General features: G+C 28.8%; 2 protein-coding genes across 2 annotated transcripts; both read right to left on the bottom strand.

Moving 5' to 3' along the window:
- Positions 1-777: 777 nt before the first annotated feature.
- Positions 778-15,111, bottom strand: LOC145194926 (fibronectin type III domain-containing protein-like). The gene is made up of 21 exons (XM_090069899.1): positions 14,980-15,111; positions 14,208-14,414; positions 13,085-13,274; positions 12,647-12,930; positions 10,638-10,740; positions 9,753-9,967; positions 9,535-9,673; positions 6,251-6,402; positions 5,785-6,066; positions 5,011-5,673; positions 4,635-4,708; positions 3,793-4,021; positions 3,481-3,578; positions 3,137-3,368; positions 2,474-2,785; positions 2,267-2,389; positions 1,989-2,159; positions 1,769-1,906; positions 1,548-1,671; positions 1,359-1,471; positions 778-1,244 (listed from the first exon to the last, which is right to left on the bottom strand). The coding sequence occupies exons 1-21, from the start codon at positions 15,080-15,082 to the stop codon at positions 1,084-1,086; spliced, it is 4,113 nt and encodes a 1,370-aa protein (XP_089926025.1). The 5' UTR covers positions 15,083-15,111; the 3' UTR covers positions 778-1,083.
- Positions 6,892-9,528, bottom strand: LOC149880156 (uncharacterized). The gene has a single exon (XM_090069900.1). It carries the CDS (start codon positions 7,746-7,748, stop codon positions 7,434-7,436), a length of 315 nt encoding a protein of 104 aa, XP_089926026.1. The 5' UTR covers positions 7,749-9,528; the 3' UTR covers positions 6,892-7,433.
- Positions 15,112-21,346: the final 6,235 nt, after the last annotated feature.

Below are 21,346 nucleotides of genomic sequence, written 5' to 3'. Positions count from 1 at the left end.
TTAGAATTCTCTTGAAACAAAAATCCAACGAGAAAAAAACCCATAAATCCGAGTTGCCGATTGGAAAAAATAATCTTAAGGCAGGAGAAACAATTAAAATTATTTAACCATTTTTTTTATATTAAATATACTGATGTAAATATTTCCTGTATAAAAGAAATCATACGTGACTAAGAAAGTTACAAGAACTTTCAAATTAGTTATAATTAGTTATAATTAAAAAAGACACCGCGTTCAACTATTGTAAATCACGACAGTTGTACGTACAAAAGAACTAATTTCATCACAACACATTATACACAACTTTTAAACAAATTTAAAATCTCTTTTTTTCAAATTTATGTTAATAGTTCTTAAATAACTTGTAAATAATTGCGAGAGGCATCAAGTTTGCCGACCATTGCACTAAAAGACGGGGAAAAAAACAGCTAGTAATAGCTCTTCGATTCCATTCTCTTTTATGCTATTTAATACCAATAACAACAAATTTAAACAAAAAAGCTCTAAAGTTGACTTTTATGGTAAAATAAAAAGATTTATAAATGAATTTTATTTTCATAAAAGAGAACAGGTCAAATTTCAAATAAATATAATTGATTGCATGCCTAAAAACAAATATCAAGGTTCGAAAACTGAGACATAAATTCGATGCTTTTATAAATCCATTCAAAATCATTTTCCTAGCAAAAAGCTTTTTTACAAATATTTAATTTAGTATAAAATAAATTGGCAGACCCTCAATAATAATAATAATAATAATAATAAAAAAAACATAAATACAATATACATTGATTATTCAAGCACCTATTTTTACATTAATATTCATATAAAATAAAATTAAAAAAGTAAATCGTACACCAAAAATATTAAAATACAGAATACAAAAAGTTAAATTATAAAATATTCTGTGAAGTACAAACAATTTATATTTGTAACACGTCATGACAGACCATACAGCTGATACGCGATTAATTAATAGGTAAATTCCACTTAGTCTTTCCAGACAAATAAAGAAGGGAATCAATATTCGCGCGTAGGAATAAAGAACTTTTTTTTCTTGGAAGAAAAGTCTAGGGAGGAAAGCTAAACAAATGTGCTAGTATCTTCAGCATCATCATCATTATCTTCGTCTTCGCTATCTTTTTTCTTTTCTTCATCACTATAATATGAACCTTGCTCTTCGTCACTGTACTCACTTCCGCTTCCGGACTCACTTTCACTGTATTCATTTTCAGAGTGACTTTCTGCACAAAAAAAAAAAATTGTTGTTTAACGCGAGTTTTTTTTTTGGGTTTCCTTCATTTTCAAAACGTTAAGTATTAACTAAATATATAATAAAAATATTTTTAAAATGTTACTGGATGCAGTGCGACTTCCTTCACTTCCTGATCTACTCGCTGTTGGAGATTTCTTATCGATAGAATCCTGATCTGAGTATCGCGGCGGAGGGTTATCTTGGTCATCTGTTGCGCTATAAAAATGAAAAAAAAATTTTAAAAATCATTTTATTAATAAAATGTCAATATAAAACACAGAAGCTTTCTCACGAGAAGGCTGCTCCTGCAGCAGCAGCTTTCGAAGATTGTTCTTTTTTTTTTGTCTTCATTTTTACTCCTCCTGATGGAAAGCCACTATTACCACTGTATTTATAATCAGGATCTTCTTTAAGACCTTTTACGAAAGAAAAAAAAAAAAAAGAAAAAGAAAATAGCAAAGAATCCAAAAAATACCCATCAAATAACCATTCAAAATTACTGTAATAAATTACTTTTATAAGCCACTGGACCAGTTCTCAACAGAAAAATGAGGGTCAGCATGGTGAAAGCGATAAAAAGCAAACACAAACCAACTGCAATAAACCAGTTGCTACGGTACCATGGAAATTGAGAAGCATGTGCTTGGGGCTCTAATTAAAAAAAAAAATTTTTTTTAGTTATTTTATTTTGAATGAATAAATTTATGTTAAAAAAAAATCCTGTTAAAAGTACTTAGAGCTCTTATTGGTCTTTGCTCAGTCACATCGCTTGTTTCACTCTGACCCAGCGAATTTACACCTACTGTCCAAAAATCATATGGTACAAAATCTAGATCTTTCACTAAAAACCAAGCTTGCTGTGGAAACAGCTGCGAGACATTTTTTGGTTCTTTAAAATAATCGCCTGAAAAAAATATGAAAATGAACAAAATTTATCCCGAGTTTTTCCTTTAGCCTTGTTAAGAAAAACTACAAAAAATTTTAACGTTTTGCTGATATTTTTTCAGCTACCTCGAGGTCGATAGAAAATATAAAACATTGATGGTAAGCCACCATAACTTGGCAATTGGAAGGTCACATTAATTGCAGTATCATCAAATGGAACAGCTTTAGGAGCTCCAGGTTTTCCAGGAACTAAAAATCAGAAATTGATAATCTATAAATACCTATAGTCCATCATTTAAAAGCTTCTGAAAGTCAATTATCATCTGAACTTACTATCATCAGCACTGACAGCAACCAATATTTTTTCCCAATCTCCACCAGGACCAATTCGATTTCTGGCATTCATCCTCACACTATAATATGTTAATGGCACAAACTTATTAATAAGGTATGCTTCTCGAGATCTACGATCAACAGTTAGTTTCTCAGCTTTAATAACAACTATGGGTTGATTTTCAAGCTGACTGTTCTCCCATGAAATCTCATACTGCTCTATGTATCCATTTGGATTGAGGGGAGGCTGCCAACTCATATGTGCAGATTGACCAAAAACTCGAAATTGCACCCCATAAGGTGCATCAGGGACTAAGGAAAAAAATTTTTAAATATTAAAGTTTTTTTTAAGCTTCAACATTCTTCTTTTAAGTAAATAACTTCAGTTAATAGTAACTTTAAGTGCTTAAATTTATCCCACTCAAATTGCTTCCAATTTAAGAACTAACACAATTAGGTGACAAAGCCTTAACTTTTGGATGAAAGATAAAGAGAAAGAGAATGAAAGCATGAGTTTGGATATATCAGATAGAATATATATATATTGGTATATCTGAAATTCATCTTTAAAATAGATTTGCAATAATACAGTGAATACATTTGTAGTAATATTTCCTTATAACAATTAGAATCAGACTGGAGACAATTTACATAAATATTCACCTCTCGCTTGTGATTCAAAAGAGATAACATCACTTTCTGGGCTAAAACCACCACTATTTAAAGATGAAATTGTTGCAAGAAAAGTTAACTGAGCTGACATATTAACAAGTGAACCACCATACTGATAATCAACACCGATGAAATACTGGTAATTATAAACAATTGGATCAGTAATAGCACGTCTTAATCTTCCTCTCAGATTTTCAGCATCTGTTATGTTCCAATATTTTACCTAAATAGCATTTTTTTAAGCTAAAAAAACATTTTTTAAGCTGTTAATGTTACTATATCATCAAAATATCATCAAAAATCTAAAACTCATTTTTAAGTACATAAACACCCACCCTGTAACCATCTGCATTGTCAACTTTGTTCCATGTAAAGTCTACAGTATACCGGGTTATTGAGTTAACTTTGAAATTTCGAGGAGGGGATGTTGGTGCTATTTTTGTATTTAAAAAAATTGTCACTAGCTTTGAAATTTTGACATAAAAAATAAAATATGTATAATTATTTACAAAATATTTTAAAAAAATGTAAAAACCAATTGTAACTATTTGAGTTGTTAATCAACAGAAAAAAGAAAACTATTTTTTAGACAACAAGCAGCAAAACTCGCAGCATATCAACCATAAAAGCACAAAAATTAATCTTACGTTCTTTTCCTGAAAAGGCTTTAACTGTCACAGGATCAGGTCCAGGTCCTTGAATATTATTTGACCGAACATAAAACTCATATTCTTTGTTGATTCCTGGTGTTGGAATCTCAAACTCAGTTACATTTAAATCTCGAACCTCTTTAACAGTGAAAGACGTTGCTCCTACAGCTCTATAACCAACTTCATAAAAAAAACCAACATCACCATAATATACATCAGTTATTGCCTAAATGTAAGAGAACATTTTTCAATTAATTAACTTGCATTATTGTGGCCCAAAAACAAGATTTTTTTTTTTTTAATGGACAAAACATTTTAAAATAGAGCAAGCGATATAGCCTGAAAACAAAAATCTATTTGACTGAAATTTTTCATTCTAACTTTATATCAAGTCCTCAAAAATCGGTTCACTCAACTGTGATTCCATAGTTGTATTTTTGCTTTGAATTTAAAGATTTATTAACAACCCTATAAATATTGTTAAAATGTATTTTTTCAGTCCTATAAATATTTAAATGTTCATAACAGGATTCTTTTAAATTTTATATTTAATGAAAATGTAATAAAATGAGTTAATTATTTTTAAATAAATTTTAATTAAAATACAAAAATAACACTCAAGCATATTAACATAATCAAACTCATTAACATAATGTGATTTTGTATGCTATTATCTATAATAAATAAGAAGTTTATAAAAGTAATTAAACAAAAAATATATAAAAATATATACTCATGTGAAACTGTGTAGAGAACAGAGGTTTTTAAGAAAGTTTGTAAACCGAAGTGAAGCTAAAAAAGCTACTCCAATTAACTAACCAAGCTTATAAAGTACTTACTCGCCATGATACAAACAATACTCCTGGCTTCATTTTAGTTATGCCTGTAACATTTAACGGGTTCATTGGTGGTTCTTAAAATAAAAAATTTTTTAGTTAAGCAATATTCCCTGCAACAATACTTCTTAAATGCACATCAATATTTTTGTATGAAAATACAAAAAATATTTTATATGAAATATTTTGTATGAAAAAAATTGTTTTTTTGGAATTTTACTTAAAAATGTATTTTTTTAGGAACAAAAATTAAATATTAAAACCTAAACTACAACTCAAAGCACAATTTTAATTGTTTGTTTAGTCTCCTTGCTAGTAAATTGAATCTGATTGATTATACTTTGTTTTTACATTTGAGTAAGAGTTAGAAAAAACTTACTGCTTGGTGGGGTTATGCACTGACCAACTTTGGAAGGTCTGCTTGGACTCCCAACTAAATGATCTGAGAATCCCTTTAAGCGAAATATCAAGTTTGCACCTGGGACAAGATTTCCTTTATTCAAATTAAAACTAATTTGTGTACCAGGTTCAGCAATAATCATTGAACCAGGCATTAATGGATCACCTTCACCTCCAAACCATATATTCTTTGCTGCTGTTACATTGGTGGAAAATTCAATGAAGAACCCTCTGGTTTCTACTCCTAATTCTTCGCCTCTAGTCCAATGTAGTACAGCATCAAAATTTCCACAGTTTCCCCTCACATTAACACCTGCTGGTGGCTGAGGTGGACCCTTAACAATAAGATATGCATAACGTGTTTGTTCAGAAACAACATTTCCAACTTTTGTAAAAGCATGGCAAGAATAATTACCAGCATCATCAATTGTTAAATTATTTATGTATAAAATTCTTGGTGGTCCAGCAGTACGTTTTTCTATATATATGCGATTATCAAACTTTGCCATTTTAACACCACCTTTGGACCATTCAATACGCAATTCCAGACGTGGATCCCAAGAAGCACCACAAAATAATTGTATCCCTTGAAAACCTATTTGATGACCTTGAGATACAGGAGGATGGGTAATTATTGTTGGTTCTAAAAGTAGAAATTAATAACTTTTGCATAGCCAGGTAGCAAACTTAATACTCAAAAACCTAGTGTCTTTACAAACTTGTTTTTTTTTGTAAATAAATAACAAGCTTATACCTAACACAATTGCTGTGCCTGAGCTTTCTGCTTTTCCAAGAGAGTTTTCTGCTAAACATTTATATACACCACTATCAGTTGATAAAACACCTCTTATTAGTAAAGTACCATTTGGGAAGACATCAAACCTCCCACCAGGAATAATAACAATAGCAATGCTATCTTTAGACCATGTAAATGTTGGAATAGGTCCTGCAGCAGGCTGACAATGTATCATCATGTTTTCAGTTCGAAAGAGATAAATAGGATCATCTAATGGTATTTCGAAGACAGGTGCCATTGCTAAAATAAAAAACAATCAAAAGTGAAATTGGCTTTAAATAATGCAAACAAAGTTTTACAAAAGTTGTTTTCTTAAAAAAATAATTTCTTTACAAAATTATTGATGACAAAAGAACCCAATCAACAAAAAACTAAGCATTAATGTCTATAAAACTCATAGGATAATGATTGATTATAAAAATACCTCGAACTTTAATAAATGTTGACTGTGTAATAGTATCTTGAGTATTGATAGCTATACATATATAGATTCCATTATCAGCAAAAGTCATTTGTGTAAATTTCAAAACAGAACCCTGATTATCTTCATTTTCAGTCCAAGTTCTTCGTAAGTCCCTTTGAAAAAAAATTCATTTAATGGAAAATCTTGTTTCAGGCAAATTTAAAACTACTAAATGATTAAGTATACAAAAAAAACATTAAATATTTTTGAATAAAGACTGCCAATCAGTTACTGTTTATCTGATTGTACAACAAACTATCTTTGTAGATTGGTTCAAACTATTTATGGATTGATTTGATCCAGAAATGTATCAGAAAATAATTTGTTAAAACTTTTTGGTTAATAATTTGGTCTAGTACTTTTGGATCAGATTGCAGTCTAAAATTATTTTTGCAGATTAATGCAGATTCAGAATAAGGAATGCTTTTTTTTATTTATTTCTAATATACAATAAAATGATTTGCATGTTAAGAAATAAAAAGATGTCAAAATCACAATGAAAGTTTATTATTTCCCAAATTCATTTCATGGCCTTAAATTTTGCTTTGTTTAGTGTTTTCTTTCATATATACCAGCATATCTCAACCTTTGAGATTGAAAGATTGGTTCTTCTAGAGTTCATTATGTTCCCTGCTGTTGAGAAAACTCTTTCAGATGTTGATGATGCAGCAGATATACAGAGGTTTTTTCTGGACAGCTTTGACATTATTGGGTAAATATACTGGTTTTGTTTCCAGAATTCCTGCACATTTGTATTTGCTGGAACTGGTTTTGCATTCAAATACCCCTCAATTTCAGCTGAAAAGGCAGCTTTCTTGGTACTTGTTTCACCTCCAGGATTAATGTAAGCTGCACCAAACACTTTCTTCAGTGTTGTTCAGTGAAATCAAAGCTGTCACCATCCTTATCACCCAATTTCTTTTTCTGACAGTTCTTCCATAGCTTTTTTTTACTGCAGTTTTGACTACTTCATATTTTTCCCCTTCATCCACAAAGCACATGCCCTTGTTGTTAGGATCTAAAAAATGAGCAATGGAGAATTTAATATTCATCAGTTCTCCTTCAAATCTTTTGTCTAGATCTTCATTGAAGTAGTAAGTAAGCTCTGATGACACCTCAGTTTTTGGCTTGATCATCTGCCTTGCTAATCTTCCTCTGGTATTTTATAGGCAATTAATAAAGGAACATAACATTCTTTTTGCAGCTGTACTTCTTGGAGAAGCCTTTCAGAAGCCAGATGACAGATTGAAGATTCTGATTCATCTTCTGTTGGTAAAAGATCTGTCAACTTACAACCTCCAGAAACAGTGGGGTTCAGATTCTTTAAAGAATGCATTGCTGGAAGAAGATCCACCACAGAATCCATTTGATGGAGGTCAGAGTTCCAACTTGTGGGGCATCTCTGCACTAGCTTCACTCTAGAGTTATTCAAGGCTTTGGCAGCATCAACTAAAGTCATAGCTTTTTGAGAGGACTGGTTGAAGTGACCTACTAATTTTGTTATTTTGTGGCTGAGAACTAACCACTTCAGACATCTTTCGTCATCGCCAGCACCACTGACAACTAGATTAGGACACTGATCAGCACACTAAATTCCACTTTGGATGAATTTAAAAAAGGGAGGAATGTATTTTGTAGACATATTCTTTGCTGTAATGGCTCCGAATTGACTGTTGATTGCACTTTTCATCATCCGGGTGAATGCCAAAGTTTCTATTATAGAAAATGGTTGAATGTCCTCAATCACCCATCTAGTAATGCCAGCATCAGTTCTTATTTAATTGATGTCAGTGACTTCCCATTCTTGTTTGGTAGCCTGTTTTTTATTTTGCCGAGTCCATGTGAGAAGTGCCACAAGTTAAACTTGGTCCAGACTGTGGTGATGCTGGTGTATCTGTCTGTGTCTATGGACATCTCTTCTTTCCTCTTTCTTGTGTTTGTTCAAAATCCGAGTCTTAAGAAGCAAGCTCTTCAAAAATGTCTGGAATTGTTGATTTTTCCTTGTCTTTCCTTTCTAATTGTTTATATAAATTCAAATGGACTCTTTTCAAATGATTCCTTAAGGAACTTGTGGTGATTTGATTAACCAAATATGTTTTGCCACAGGTCTTACATTTGGTCTTGTTTTCCTCTACCTTGTTGAAGAATTTTCAAATATTAGATAACTTAGGCATCTGAAAAGAAAAAAAATTAACATAAAAATGAAACAAATCAGATTATTTTTCAGATTAAGTTTCAAAGATCAGATCAGAATAATGTTTTGGATTATTTAATTTAAAATCCAAAAAACAGATTGACTTAACATAGATTATTTTTTGGATTAAAAATCCAAAAAACATGGATTGAATTACTTTTTAAGTTTACAGGCTTTTTTATTCAAATATTTGCATCAATATTTCCTTAATATTTGCCATAATAAAGCGTGATTGCAAAGAACCTTCAATAAAAGAACTATTTAAAGGTTATTTGCCTTAAACATTGAAACGAAAGCAATCAATCTTTCAAACTAGTTTTTATTTCCAAAAAAGAACTAATTATTTAAATTATATTTAAAATTTTCCATTTGCTTTAATAAAAAAGGATATTTTTGAGGCATAAAGTTTTCAATAAAAGAACTTATTACTTAAAAGTTATTTGTCTTAAATGTTAAAATGAAAGCAAACAATTTTTCAAACTAGTTCTTGTTTTTATTTCTATTTCTATAAAAACTCCTGACTTTTAAATCAAAATGTTAAAATAATGGTTTACTGTAAGACATATAAGTGAAGAATAGTAGACTTGTTGATTTGTTGAATGAATTGTTGCAGTCTAAGATTACCGAATAAAAAAAAACTCACTTAATGCGCACTTAATTAAAATGTAATTTTTCAGACCACACCATTTAATCAACAGACCGAAATTAGTATGATTCACTAAGTGAACTAAAATTGTATTAATTCAAAATTTTTTTTCGGATTAATAATCCAAACATCAAAGAAAATCTGCAAAACAAAAATTTGCTAGTAGTTTGCTAACTAATTTTCCAATTATGATTTGTAAAATATTTAATGATTGGACTGTTGTAATCTGCAAAAAAGTCAGACTGACTTTTTAGCAAATTTTATGAACCAAATCGCTGGTGCCTATTTATGAAGCAGAAGCTGAGAAGATTCTGTCTTCACAAATATTCACAAAAACTAATTACCTTTTTTAAGAAAAAAAAAAATTATGATATCCACAAATACAAGAGACATTGTCAAACTTACTTAACTTTAAGTTGTGTACTGTTTTGATACCATTCAAATCTTGGATAAGGGAACCCAGATGCATTACATCTTAACTCAAAGGCATTTTCAAATGGAACTTGAATTTCATCAGGGAAAAAGATGTTGAACTTTGGTGGAACTAAGAAAGAGATGTTATATTGAGAAATAAGCTAATAAGTTATTATTTATTAAGAGAAACAATAAAATATATTTATTACTTGCAACAGATAGCTGGCCGATGGTCCACACCTCTCCCAGATCATTGTATGCATAACATTTAAATGTACCACCAGAGTATTCAGTAACTCTTCGAATACGTAGTTCAAGGCGGTTGTTTAAAAACTCAAAAAACTCAAAATTCAATTCATTTCCTCCAGGACGTAATGGTATAAGTTCTTTTCCTTGATACTCCCAACGATATTTTGGAACCGGACTAGGAAGAAAACAAAAGAAAAATTTTTATAACAAAAAATTTAAATAATTCTTTAATAGGTTCTGTCTTTATTCTCTGCATATTGGTATATTGTTCAGATTGTTTTTATCATTCTTGAATTGTTTCATTCACACAATACAATCAATTTCTTCTCAGTGTAAATCATTAAATACAGTATAGTAAAATAATTAACCAAGAAATGCTACTTTTCTCATTACAACACACTTTTTTATAATATCTTTTCAAGATAGCAAAGTAGAAATAAATTGTTTATTGCTGTATGTTTTTTATATTTTTTAAAAACATCTTTTAAATACTTTTCATACTTTTTGATTTAACATGCATTTTGTACGTCTTTTTTAAAAAGACCTCTACAAAGTACATTATATTGAATCAATATACAAATGAACTGAGATGCAGAACTGAGATGCAGACCTATTGTTGTGATACATTATTTTTACATGTTTTTGTTGAAGGCATAACAAAAACAGTATAAGTAAAAATAATGAACCAAAAGATACAGTGCCAATATGTAACCACCAACTTAGATATGTAACACTCTTTAGTAACTTTTAAAACTATATTCTGGTCACAGAATTAAAATTTCAAATTTATGTAAAATCAAAACCATAAAAATGTTTTATACTTCTAAATAAATCTAAAATCTTACTTTCCAAGTGCACCACATATCATGGAAAACGATGACTCAATTGGGGCAGACATTTGAGGTTCAAGTAGTGCAAGCAACTCTGGTTTCCTTGTTTCTATTTTTCCTGTAATAACAAAAATTTTCTTTTAAAACAATTATAATTTCATACAAGATACAATACAATCTTTAAATGGAGTGTTAATGCTCCATTTGATGTATTCAATCTGTATATTTATAAGAGAAAAGAATTACTATAAGAGTGAAAAGCATGCAAGCTAAACAAGTTGCTTCAGGCATTTTAAAAAACCAAATATATGCTGATTTTTTATATCAAAAGGGACATTTTTTCATGGACTAGCTAAAACGTATTAGCATTAACACTATTTGGTGGTTTGGTAACAAGATAAATTGAAAATGTTTTAAAGGTTATAAAAGAACTTCAAATTGGATTCATATCAACAAAATTACTATTCAGAAAGAAATAGACAAAAAAAACTGCAGTTGAACATAAAATGTTTTGGGCTGTGAGTTGATTTCCAAAATAATTCTTCAGTTAACAATGCTTCTTGTAGGAGATTAGTTTACTCCTCAATGTACTGAAAAAGAATTTGTACCATGTGCCCATTACCAGGCAAAAAGGTTTGGTAAAAAATAGGGATTTTGTTCACGAATACTGAAATTGGATAATATTGATAATCTTAAGAAAATATTGATAATCTTTTATCAATATTTTCTTAAAAAATCATTTTAGTGATCAAATTTAATTTTTTAAAGTTTCCTTCTAACATTTTTCTCTTTTCCCAATATGATAATTCAAACCAATTTCAATCTGACATTACAAATAAGTGAGACCATCTATCTTGAAAATGTTATTAATAATATTTGTTCAAACCTCCTATTTTTGATCTACTGTTTTGGTACAAAGATAGTTGAAGGCAAAAAGGACATGTTTAAATAAACACTATTCAAGTGAAAAGTTTTAAAAAGAAAAAAAACGGTCTGGACAATGATACTCTTCCTATGAATTACTACAAGTATTTGATGCAACTAGCAGTTATTTGGTTTGGCAGTGAAGTAAAGGACTTGGATTTAGAATTTCAGTGGTTTCACATCAACCTAGTTTAATGGTGCATAGAATAGAATATTGAACACACTATCCAATATTTAACTTCTTCAGCCAAAATATGCAGTAGCATGCAGACTTTGTGATTGTAATGATCAGTCCATTCAGCACAATTCAACTTGCTCACAAAATCCAGTGATGTCATGAAATCATTGAAAAGTCTCTTGAAGCTTTTATTGGAGCTCATTTAGTGTCTTTCTTTAGTTAGTTCTTAAACTAGACATTTCTTTTCTGTCAGAAGAAGTCAGTAAGTGATCTGAACTGGAAACCTACCAAAAGTCATTCCAAGCTCTCCAAGCTGTTAATGACAGGACTGAAAGGGCCATTACACTGACAACAGAACTTAATTCCTCAGCTACAAAACAGGAAGAGCAGAAACAATACCTATTTCAGAGTCACCGCAAACAACTCCTAAACTGCAATAAGTCAAATCTCATAGAAAAATCAATGAATTAAACATCTGACTGGCTGATAACTAAAATGACACACAACAACTATTACAATTTGAGTATTCCTGACATTACAGTGTAATTGTCTGTTTTTGAATTGTGTTTTGTAGTATACTAAGTTGGTAAAACACTACTGATATATGGCTTATTACTTAATAGACCATGTTGACTGGGTGAAAATACCTGTACATACAATATGTTTTACATATTTGACAATTTTGAGGTGCATTGAGGCAGTACTAAATATTGTTTAATTCTAAAAACATTTTCACTTTTATCTACTCACCAGAAGGAGCATGAAAAGCAAACAGCACTAAAAAATTTTAACAGTTTAATTTTTTCGAATCACCCTATATATATATATATTCAATTAGGTATTTAAATATTGCTGACTGACTTTTCTACAAATCAAAAAACAAGTTTAATATATATGGTGTGTAAAGCAATGTGCAACTTACGATCATAAGCTTCATACAAAACTTGCTGGTTTGAGAACCTTGTAATTCCATAATTAATTAAAATACAACGTGGACCACCTGAGTTGCGAGATTCTTTAATATCATCTTCTAGTACAACACTGTATACAAGAGAGCCGTCTACAGTCTGAAAAAGACGAGGTGTGTATCCTGGCAACCAATAGTCAATTATCTTTTGAGAATCAACAGTACCCCATCGAATAGTTGTACCATAACCCTTAATGTGACCTGGGCAAGGGACAATAAACTTTTGACCAACAACAGGCCTAAAGGTAAAACTCATTTGTGTTAAAAAGTGTTAGAAAATATTTTTATGAAAACCTAAATGACAACACCTCAAATTTTAAAATTGTAATTACTTAATTTTAGATGTTTAAAGTTAAACATTTGAAAAAAAAATTAAGCTAATTGATATCAAACCTGTGTTTAGTTGGATCATTTTCAAATTGAAAACCTGGATTAAAGACACCCATTACACGAACATTGATATACATTTCAGCAAATACAGTTCCCATTTCATTTGTAGCAATGCAGCGATATCTTCCAGTATCATACAAATTATCACTACCTGTTCTTCTTCCTCTAACTTCTGTTATAGTTAATTTTCCACCTAAAAAAAAAATTGATAGATTTATATACAGATACATAAAATATCATTTTATGTTGTATTACTTTTCTGTTTCTTTCAATAAAACTTGTTGTAATATAAATCAGGACACTTATTTAGAAATTTTCCTAACTAGTATATAAAGTATATACAACTTCGTGTATATTTTACATATTAATTAGGAAAATGAACAAAGAAGCTTCAAGATTATTTAACTTTCTGTTATATTTCAATTGTATACTTATATCAGCACCTAAGTTTGTCTGCTTATTCAACTTCATAAAAAATTATTTGTTTCAACTTAATTTATCTGTTTAGAATTTATTTAAAAGAAATCTGTGTACTTGTTTTTAATACAAAAAAATCTTTGTAATAATTATCCTACAACAGGAATTTAAGCTCAACTCAACAGACATTCAATCTCAACAGATATTCAATCTGGTAGATTATGTACATTTCATCATCTCTTGTTTTTACTTTCCATTTGTTAAAACACACTGACAACAACTCAAAAATATTAAAAGACAAACTTTTAAAAAAATTAACTTCTTATAAGCCAAGCATAAAGAATACCTGAAAAAAAAATTATGTTAATTGAAAAAAATAAAAACTAAACTGTATCAGAATTAAATTGCTGCATATTTTTGGGTTTCTCTTAAACTTACAGTAATAGTAAAGACTTGTCAACAAAAAAGACTAATGACATTTTACTTTTGGATGCAGAGAGAAATACCTGAGCCTTCAGCAGTTATTTTATGTTAATAGGTTACTTTATGCATGTTTCAAATGGAAATGCTAAAATGACAAATATTTTTCAACTTGTCAAATGTCACCTATACAGACCCAGAAAAAAACAGTTATTTCTCACTTTGAAGAAAAACAGTTATAAAAGCTATATTTAGGTTTACTTAGCAAAAAATATACATAAATAACTACCTTCAATTTTATGACGAACTTTTTCAGTACCATCAACACCACTAAAAGGTTGATTTGGAACAAACTTGACTTGATTAAATGACCACTCAATTTTTGGTACGGGATTTCCTGAAGCTGTGCATTCAAGTTTAAGAACATCCATCCCAATCACATTTTCAATTGGTACATTATCCAATATGATGAGCTGGTGGACTCTTGGAGGAATACCTGTTTAAATTAAACCAAACAGAAGTAAATTATTTCATTTTTAAAAGCATGTTTTAAAATTACAAAAACTTTTTTTTTTACTTATTAACAAATAATAATAATAATAATAATAATAATAATAATAATAATAATAATAATAATAATAATAATAATAATAATAATAATAATAATAGTTACTTTTGGCTTATATATAAAATGTTATTGTAATTTATTTGTTTAGAAAATATTAATCGATATGAAAGGAGTGCAGCAAGATATGAAGACAGCTATTGCAACATTTGTGTCAACTTTGAAAGAGGCATATTTGGAAACCATTTCTATGTTAATATAGCAAAAAAGGCTGAAAAGCTTAGAAATAATAGATATGATAATTTATGGTTTTGAAAAAAATGCATTTTGAGAAGATTATAAACAAAATCTCTACAAGAGATAAAGATTTAATAGAATAATTAAGCATGATATTAAAAAATTTATCTACTTGTATGTTAAAAAAAAAAAATAATAAAAAAAGTATATGATAGACCAACAAATAATGGAGATATATAAAATACTATTAAGTACATACCTTCTTGACCAGAGGCAGTTCCTGACCCAGTTCCTGACCCAGTTTCTTGACAAATGGCATTAAAACAAAGCAGCATTAATCCCCATATCTTTAATGTGATCATTATATTTATATCTAAAAAAAAAAAAAAAAAAAAAAGAATAACAACAGTCTTCACTAAAAAAACTTATGAGTGTGAGAATATTTTAGCTATATAATTTAAATCAAGACCTTCTTCTAACTGTTTTTAAAGCGAAACACTCATAATCCTAAAATATTGTCTAATCAGAAATAGAAGGGGTCAAAATAAAAAATGCTATGGCTTGATTAAATTTATTGTCTAAATTAAAAACCAGCAATACTAGATAAAATTAAATAAAAAACTTATTTGAGATTTATGAAAAAGCTTGATTATATAAATTATTTCTGATATATTTTACAATATGAAAAAGTATAACGATCTTTTAGCAAGAGATTGAAAAATGTTTATAGTTTTCTAGTGGTATTAACTCTCTCTCTCTCTCTCTCTCTCTCTCTCTCTTTATATATATATATATATATATATATATATATATATATATATATATATATATATATATATATATATATATATATATATATATATATATATATATCCCTATTTATCTATCTCTATTGAGAATTGTTTTTTTCTACAAATAGTACTAAAAGCACTATTTGTAATGAAAATATTACTTTTTGATTTTTTTTTTATAGTACTTGTTTTTTGTTGTTTTTTTTATCAAAAATTATGCTGTATGAGTTTGTTTTTTTTGACAGTACTCTGCTATCATTAATATTATTTTACTATTGCTAATATAATTTATATAGCTATAACAAACTTTACATTTTGCTTCCAAAATGAAAACCCAGTACAGTATTTATTGGATAAGAAGAGTATAAAGCGGTGCATAGGAATAAGCATAACAGTTCTAAATGTAAATAGAATAAGATCATAAAAAGTTTCATCATACGATATCAAAACTTCGATAAGTAACCTGCATCAGTGAGACCCTTTACTCGAAAAGCAAGTTTTTGTCTCATTAAACTTTGATAACTAAAGCGCCACTAAGTTTCAATGGATCTTACTTTACAGACCTACAAAGATATTAAAAAGGCGTAGCTGTTATATCGGCGACGTATATTTATCCTATTGAATTCAGAAAAAGCCGCATTGGTGACGAATAAAATGTTGAATAGAACATGTTTTCACAAGTTTGTGTTCCACTTAACAAATAGAATGAGTAAGCAACTATAACATTAAATTAATATTTTTCTTTTCTTTGAAAAAAAAAGTTATTTCATTGCGTAAAAGTATTTTTCTGCAGATAAACATATTTTATGTGAAGAAAGGTATATATTATACTTACAGTTTGGACCTCAACGAAGGTGAGCTTTTAGAGATGATCTGGTCATTAAATTGTATATTGCCAAACACGTTTAAAAGATACTTGTTAACCCTTTGAGTCATCGTTTCCGTTTATAAAATTGAATGTTATCCTTAAAGTACAACCACTGATCTCAAACTAGTAACTGGAGAGCGTATTCAATTTTAAAAATCTTTTACCTATTGTTTTGCGCAAAAAAAATCTGAAGTCAAGTTTTCATAATTTTAGCCTACTAAGATCGCGGCGGTCAGAAATCATACGATTAAGTAATTAATTGTAGAGAAAGATTTGAGTGATCATTTATTACAAGGAAAATAAGTTAATAAAACAGATTGTTCATTTAAATGCTCGATATCAAAGTAGTTAGCTTTTAATAGGCACTTATTGAGTACAATTCAATCAGTGAGTTCCAAAACAGTAGGGGAAAACCTCAATGAATGGGACAGTTTTTGCAAAATGCTTTTTAACCGTAGATAAAGTTGTTTAACAAATATATTTAAATATGTTTGATAACCACCGACTCTTGCTCAATGATATAGTAAAACAAAAAAATTGGATTTGCATTTGGCTATTGGAAAAACGAGAGTTTTATTGGAGCATGACATTTGTCCCATTCATTAAGTATGTCTCATTGAATGGGACAAACATAAAAGAATTAAAAATAAACGTATTTAATTCAATCATTTTTCAAATTAGTTTATTAATTGTAAATGTAGTTAAATATATAGATACATATATAAAGACCACACAAAAAATATTTTTAACTTTAAACATTTTAACTCTAATTAAATTTCAATCAAAGCAGAACTTTCTCATTTTAGAATATTATACTTAGTTATTTTTATTTAAGTAAAATATTGCAGTATAAAAGTGTGTAAATAATACCCATTACCCATGGGGATAAAAGTAAGGGACTGCAGCATCCCTCTGCTGAGCTGTAAAGAATACTTTGTTAAATTCATTCAATAGGTAGTATTTTGTTCCATTCAATATGCGCATCACTTTATCCAAAAATGATTAGTCACACCAAAAACACCATTAAGCTTGAATGTTTTACTCGCTGTAGTACTAGAGACTGTTATCTATTTAAGCATGGAATTTTATTTTCCGTAACTTCAAAAATTGCTGCAAAATCAGAAGAAAAAAAAAACGCTTTTAAAAATTACTTTTTACATTCGAAAACACAATAACATCAATTGTCATTACGGTCATAGAGCAATAGGATGGATGAGCCGGTCAGTTGAGTTCTTGTTTCTATCACTCTTTGTTACAGGAATTTGAATATCCTTACATCGATAAGAATCTAAGTTTGTCCCATTCAATAATCGTCCCATTCATTAAGGTTCTCCCCTACTCGCCCAAATTTGGCCATTTTTTTTCTGTTTTATAATTGCTATAAATATGAAGAATGAGTTTAGATTAAGAACAATACTAATGCAATAACAATACAACTTAATGAAATTCAAAGTTGTACCTAGGATAAATGACACCTATGGAAAACATCGATCCCTTTCCGACGATAGTTTGCTTGGGTTTAACTTTCTAAAAAACAGCTTTAAAATTGTGTAAAAGTACACAAATTAAATTTATTATTTATTGACGCAATTATCCATCAAAGTCAATTTCTTCAGTTATTTCTCGCTCTATACTCAGTATAAAAGGATCACATAATTGACTTTAGCCCATCGAGGCTTTTTTGAATTATGAAAGCATTATTTTTAATTTGCTAAATGATCTTTCACAAATTGGCAATAGAAACCGCGATTGTTAGTAATATTTGCAACGCTATCACATACTGTTTTCATCTCCGTGCTGAACTTTAAACTTAAGTAATTGTTCGGGGAACTGCTTCAATATTTCTTGAAGCAAGCTTAAAGCATGCCTATTATTTATTTGTATAAAACCGAGAAATGATTATTTATTCAGAACAATGAGGTTGATCAAGAGTGGAGTCAAACATTAGTTCATAATATTTGGTTGTACGCATTCTTTTAAAAAAACTATTACGAACGGTGGATACCATTATATGAATAAATTTGTTATGTGTTTTTGGTGAAAAATATGAAATGGGTCAAAATTATAAATTAGTTTTAACAAGCCAAGTAAAATTCTTGTATTAAAATCAGACTGAAATGACTCGCTAAAGTTTTGCAAAACCAGGTACTTGATGCAGTGTAATACCCTTTTAAAAAATCACATTTCTTCTACTTGCGTTCTTCTTCTTCTACTTCTGCGTTCTTCTGAAGTAAATTTCCTTCCATTTCTTTCAACTGAGTAAAACATTAACAATGATTTTTGGAATTTTCATGAAAACAAAATTTCTCAGGAAAACAAAATTTGTTACCCCAAACTATAAGACTGATATTAGAATTAGAATAAAGGAGATGCAAAATACTAAGAGCCGAATTTAGTCATTTCTATTCTCAACTTATCAGTTACAATTGCTTTTCTTAAGTCTTCATTAAACTAAAGAAGACTGATGGTTGAACTTGGCCGAGCATCTTCTAATTCTTTAGAACATGCAGAACTTACAGGATATTCTTTAAAAGTGGCGCGATTTTTGTGCTTGATTTTTGATAAATCGAGATTTTTGCAACATTCTTTTACTTCTTTTGCCTATAAAAAACGTTGTTTTCGACCTGCAGCCTTTCTTAAATAAACGCTTCACAGTTCTCAGTTCTCAAGCACTATTTTCTAAAGTATATATATATATATATATATATATATATATATATATATATATATATATATATATATATATATATATATATATATATATATATATATATATATATATATATATATATATAACATATATACAACAAATCACAAGTTACAATTGTTTTATATATATATATATATATAAAACAATTTGTAACTTGTGATTTGTTGAAAAAATGTATTGTTTTAAAAAAGAACCCTGATTATCAGCCTTTTTACAAATATCACGAAGTAAACTCTCATAAACATATGAATAAATATATGATTCTCTTCAAGAAATACATCATTTACAAATTTCACTTCAATATCCCTATAGTTAAGAAATTAGCATTTTTATTTAATGATCTCTCTGAAGTAGAACAGAATTTAAATTTAAAACAACTTTAATTTATTTTAGTATCTTAAGATTTATTGAAAAAAACAAACAAACTGGCCAAATTAATATTCAACACAAGTTTGTCGTTTAAAACATAATTTTAATTTTATTCGGAACTTTTGAATTGAGCATCAAAAACAAACAAACGAAAAATGTTACAGTTGATTTCAAAGTCACTGACTCTCGTTTTTATCGAACCAGCGCACAGTGACCCAAATAAAGCTAGAAACGGTAGTAAGTCCAAAAAAAAGTGAAAAATTTATCTATTTTAGACTTAATGCTAAAGGAAAGAATTTTTTGATCTAAAATTCACTTAAAAAAAGATATTATCCATGGGTAATTTTAAAGAAGTATTAGTAAAAAAAGTTTAATTTTTCACCATAGAATCATGATATCTCTATCTCGTAAACAACCTTATTTTCACCATAGAGTCATGATATCTCTATCTTGTAAACAACCTTATTTACTACCACCTTACAAATATTTATTAATACTTTTATTAAAGTACTGAGTGCTTACTGAGTACTGAGTACTAAAAATGAAATTTCTTTTTTTTCATTAGATTTAAAAAACAAGTTCTTTTTAAGTTTTCTTTTAAAAATTTAAACTTTAATGCATAAATATTTGCTGGAACCTTCTGCTCATCAAGGAGATATATTTTAAACCTTAGAGTATTTGCTGTAACATTCTGCTCCTTTAGGAGATATTTTAAATAGATTTGTGGAATAAATATTGTAAAATGCAACACCCGTTTCTCTCTTTTCGTCTTAAAAAGCAGTTTTTGGATGTTTATGTAGTAAAACGCAATCTAATATTTACATTTTATTTTGAAAATTAAGTAAACTTCTTACGACTTATTATAATAATGTTTAAATAAAAATTACGCAAAAAAGCATATCCAATGGTTTTCAACAAAATAAGACACTTTTTTCATTGATTAATACTTTATTGTATTTAGATTTTGCTGAGTAATTGATTCGAGCTCTTTACATTTTTCTGGTTTCGTTGGCGTGTAACACATCCATCTAAATCAACATTAGTTATAGACGCATCTTTATCGTGTAGGTACAAGATTCAGTAATCACGATGACATTAAAAAAACTATCAAAAGATGCTAATGTGTACATTTTAAAATCGTCAATATGATAAGGTAGTAGAGATATGTTTATATGGAGATAATCGTGCATATGAACATCTACAAACAGTTGAAAGATGTGTACAATAAATTTTTGAGGTCCCAAATGGGTTTTTCAAGTTTGCATTATAAGATATATTTTTCTTGCCAATGACGTTCTTGCAAATATAGTAAATAACTTAAGATCAAAAATATCAGAGAAAGGAATGTTATGCCAGTTACTCGACATCATTTTAAATGTGGATCCCTTGTCACATAAGTCACAGTGAATTGCTGAATAATATTTAGCTATAGTTTTAAGGCATATGGCTGTTTTATTACCATCATTAAAATGTTATAAAAAAAAAAGATGACGAGAAAAAAATCAAAGAGGAAAAAGAAAAAATATCCAAGAATAGTGAAAAAGTTCTATTAGCATTTTTATTTTCATTTGTTTAAATTTTAACTTTAAAAATAGTTTTGATTGGATTTACTTTTTCTTACCTCCCTTTTCTTTTTCTTTAATATTTTCATCAACTTTTTCTTTAATATTTTCATCAACATTTTCTTTCGGCTTTAAATGTTTGTTTTTTTTCTTACTTCTTCATAAAATTTTACTTTTTTTTTTTTTTTCTTATAAGACTTTTATTTTATTGTTTTCTTAAAAGTTATACTTATATGATCTTTTCCTTTAAAATCGTACGGGCTGTAATTATTAATCTTCCCGCTATCTTATGAGACATATGAAACTAACATACTAACCATCTTCAG

This window comes from Hydra viridissima, unplaced genomic scaffold (genome assembly GCF_058129835.1).
Source record: "Hydra viridissima isolate aposymbiotic clone 2 unplaced genomic scaffold, HvirCarnegie_v1 scaffold_13, whole genome shotgun sequence".
In the NCBI taxonomy this organism is placed as follows: Eukaryota; Metazoa; Cnidaria; class Hydrozoa; order Anthoathecata; family Hydridae; genus Hydra; species Hydra viridissima.
The sequence above is the reverse complement of the archived record's forward strand: the minus strand, read 5'-3'. Positions and strand labels throughout refer to the sequence as shown.

Bases quoted from the DNA above. Each gene is read 5' to 3' on its own strand.
- LOC145194926 (XM_090069899.1), bottom strand. From the start codon at position 15,082: ATGATCACATTAAAGATATGGGGATTAATGCTGCTTTGTTTTAATGCC. The intron at 3,369-3,480 runs GTGGGTGTTTAT...AATGCTATTTAG, and splicing joins ACAATGCAGATGGTTACAGG to GTAAAATATTGGAACATAAC. The intron at 2,390-2,473 runs GTAAGTTCAGAT...TCTGATTTTTAG, and splicing joins TGCTGTCAGTGCTGATGATA to TTCCTGGAAAACCTGGAGCT.
- LOC149880156 (XM_090069900.1), bottom strand. From the start codon at position 7,748: ATGACTTTAGTTGATGCTGCCAAAGCCTTGAATAACTCTAGAGTGAAG.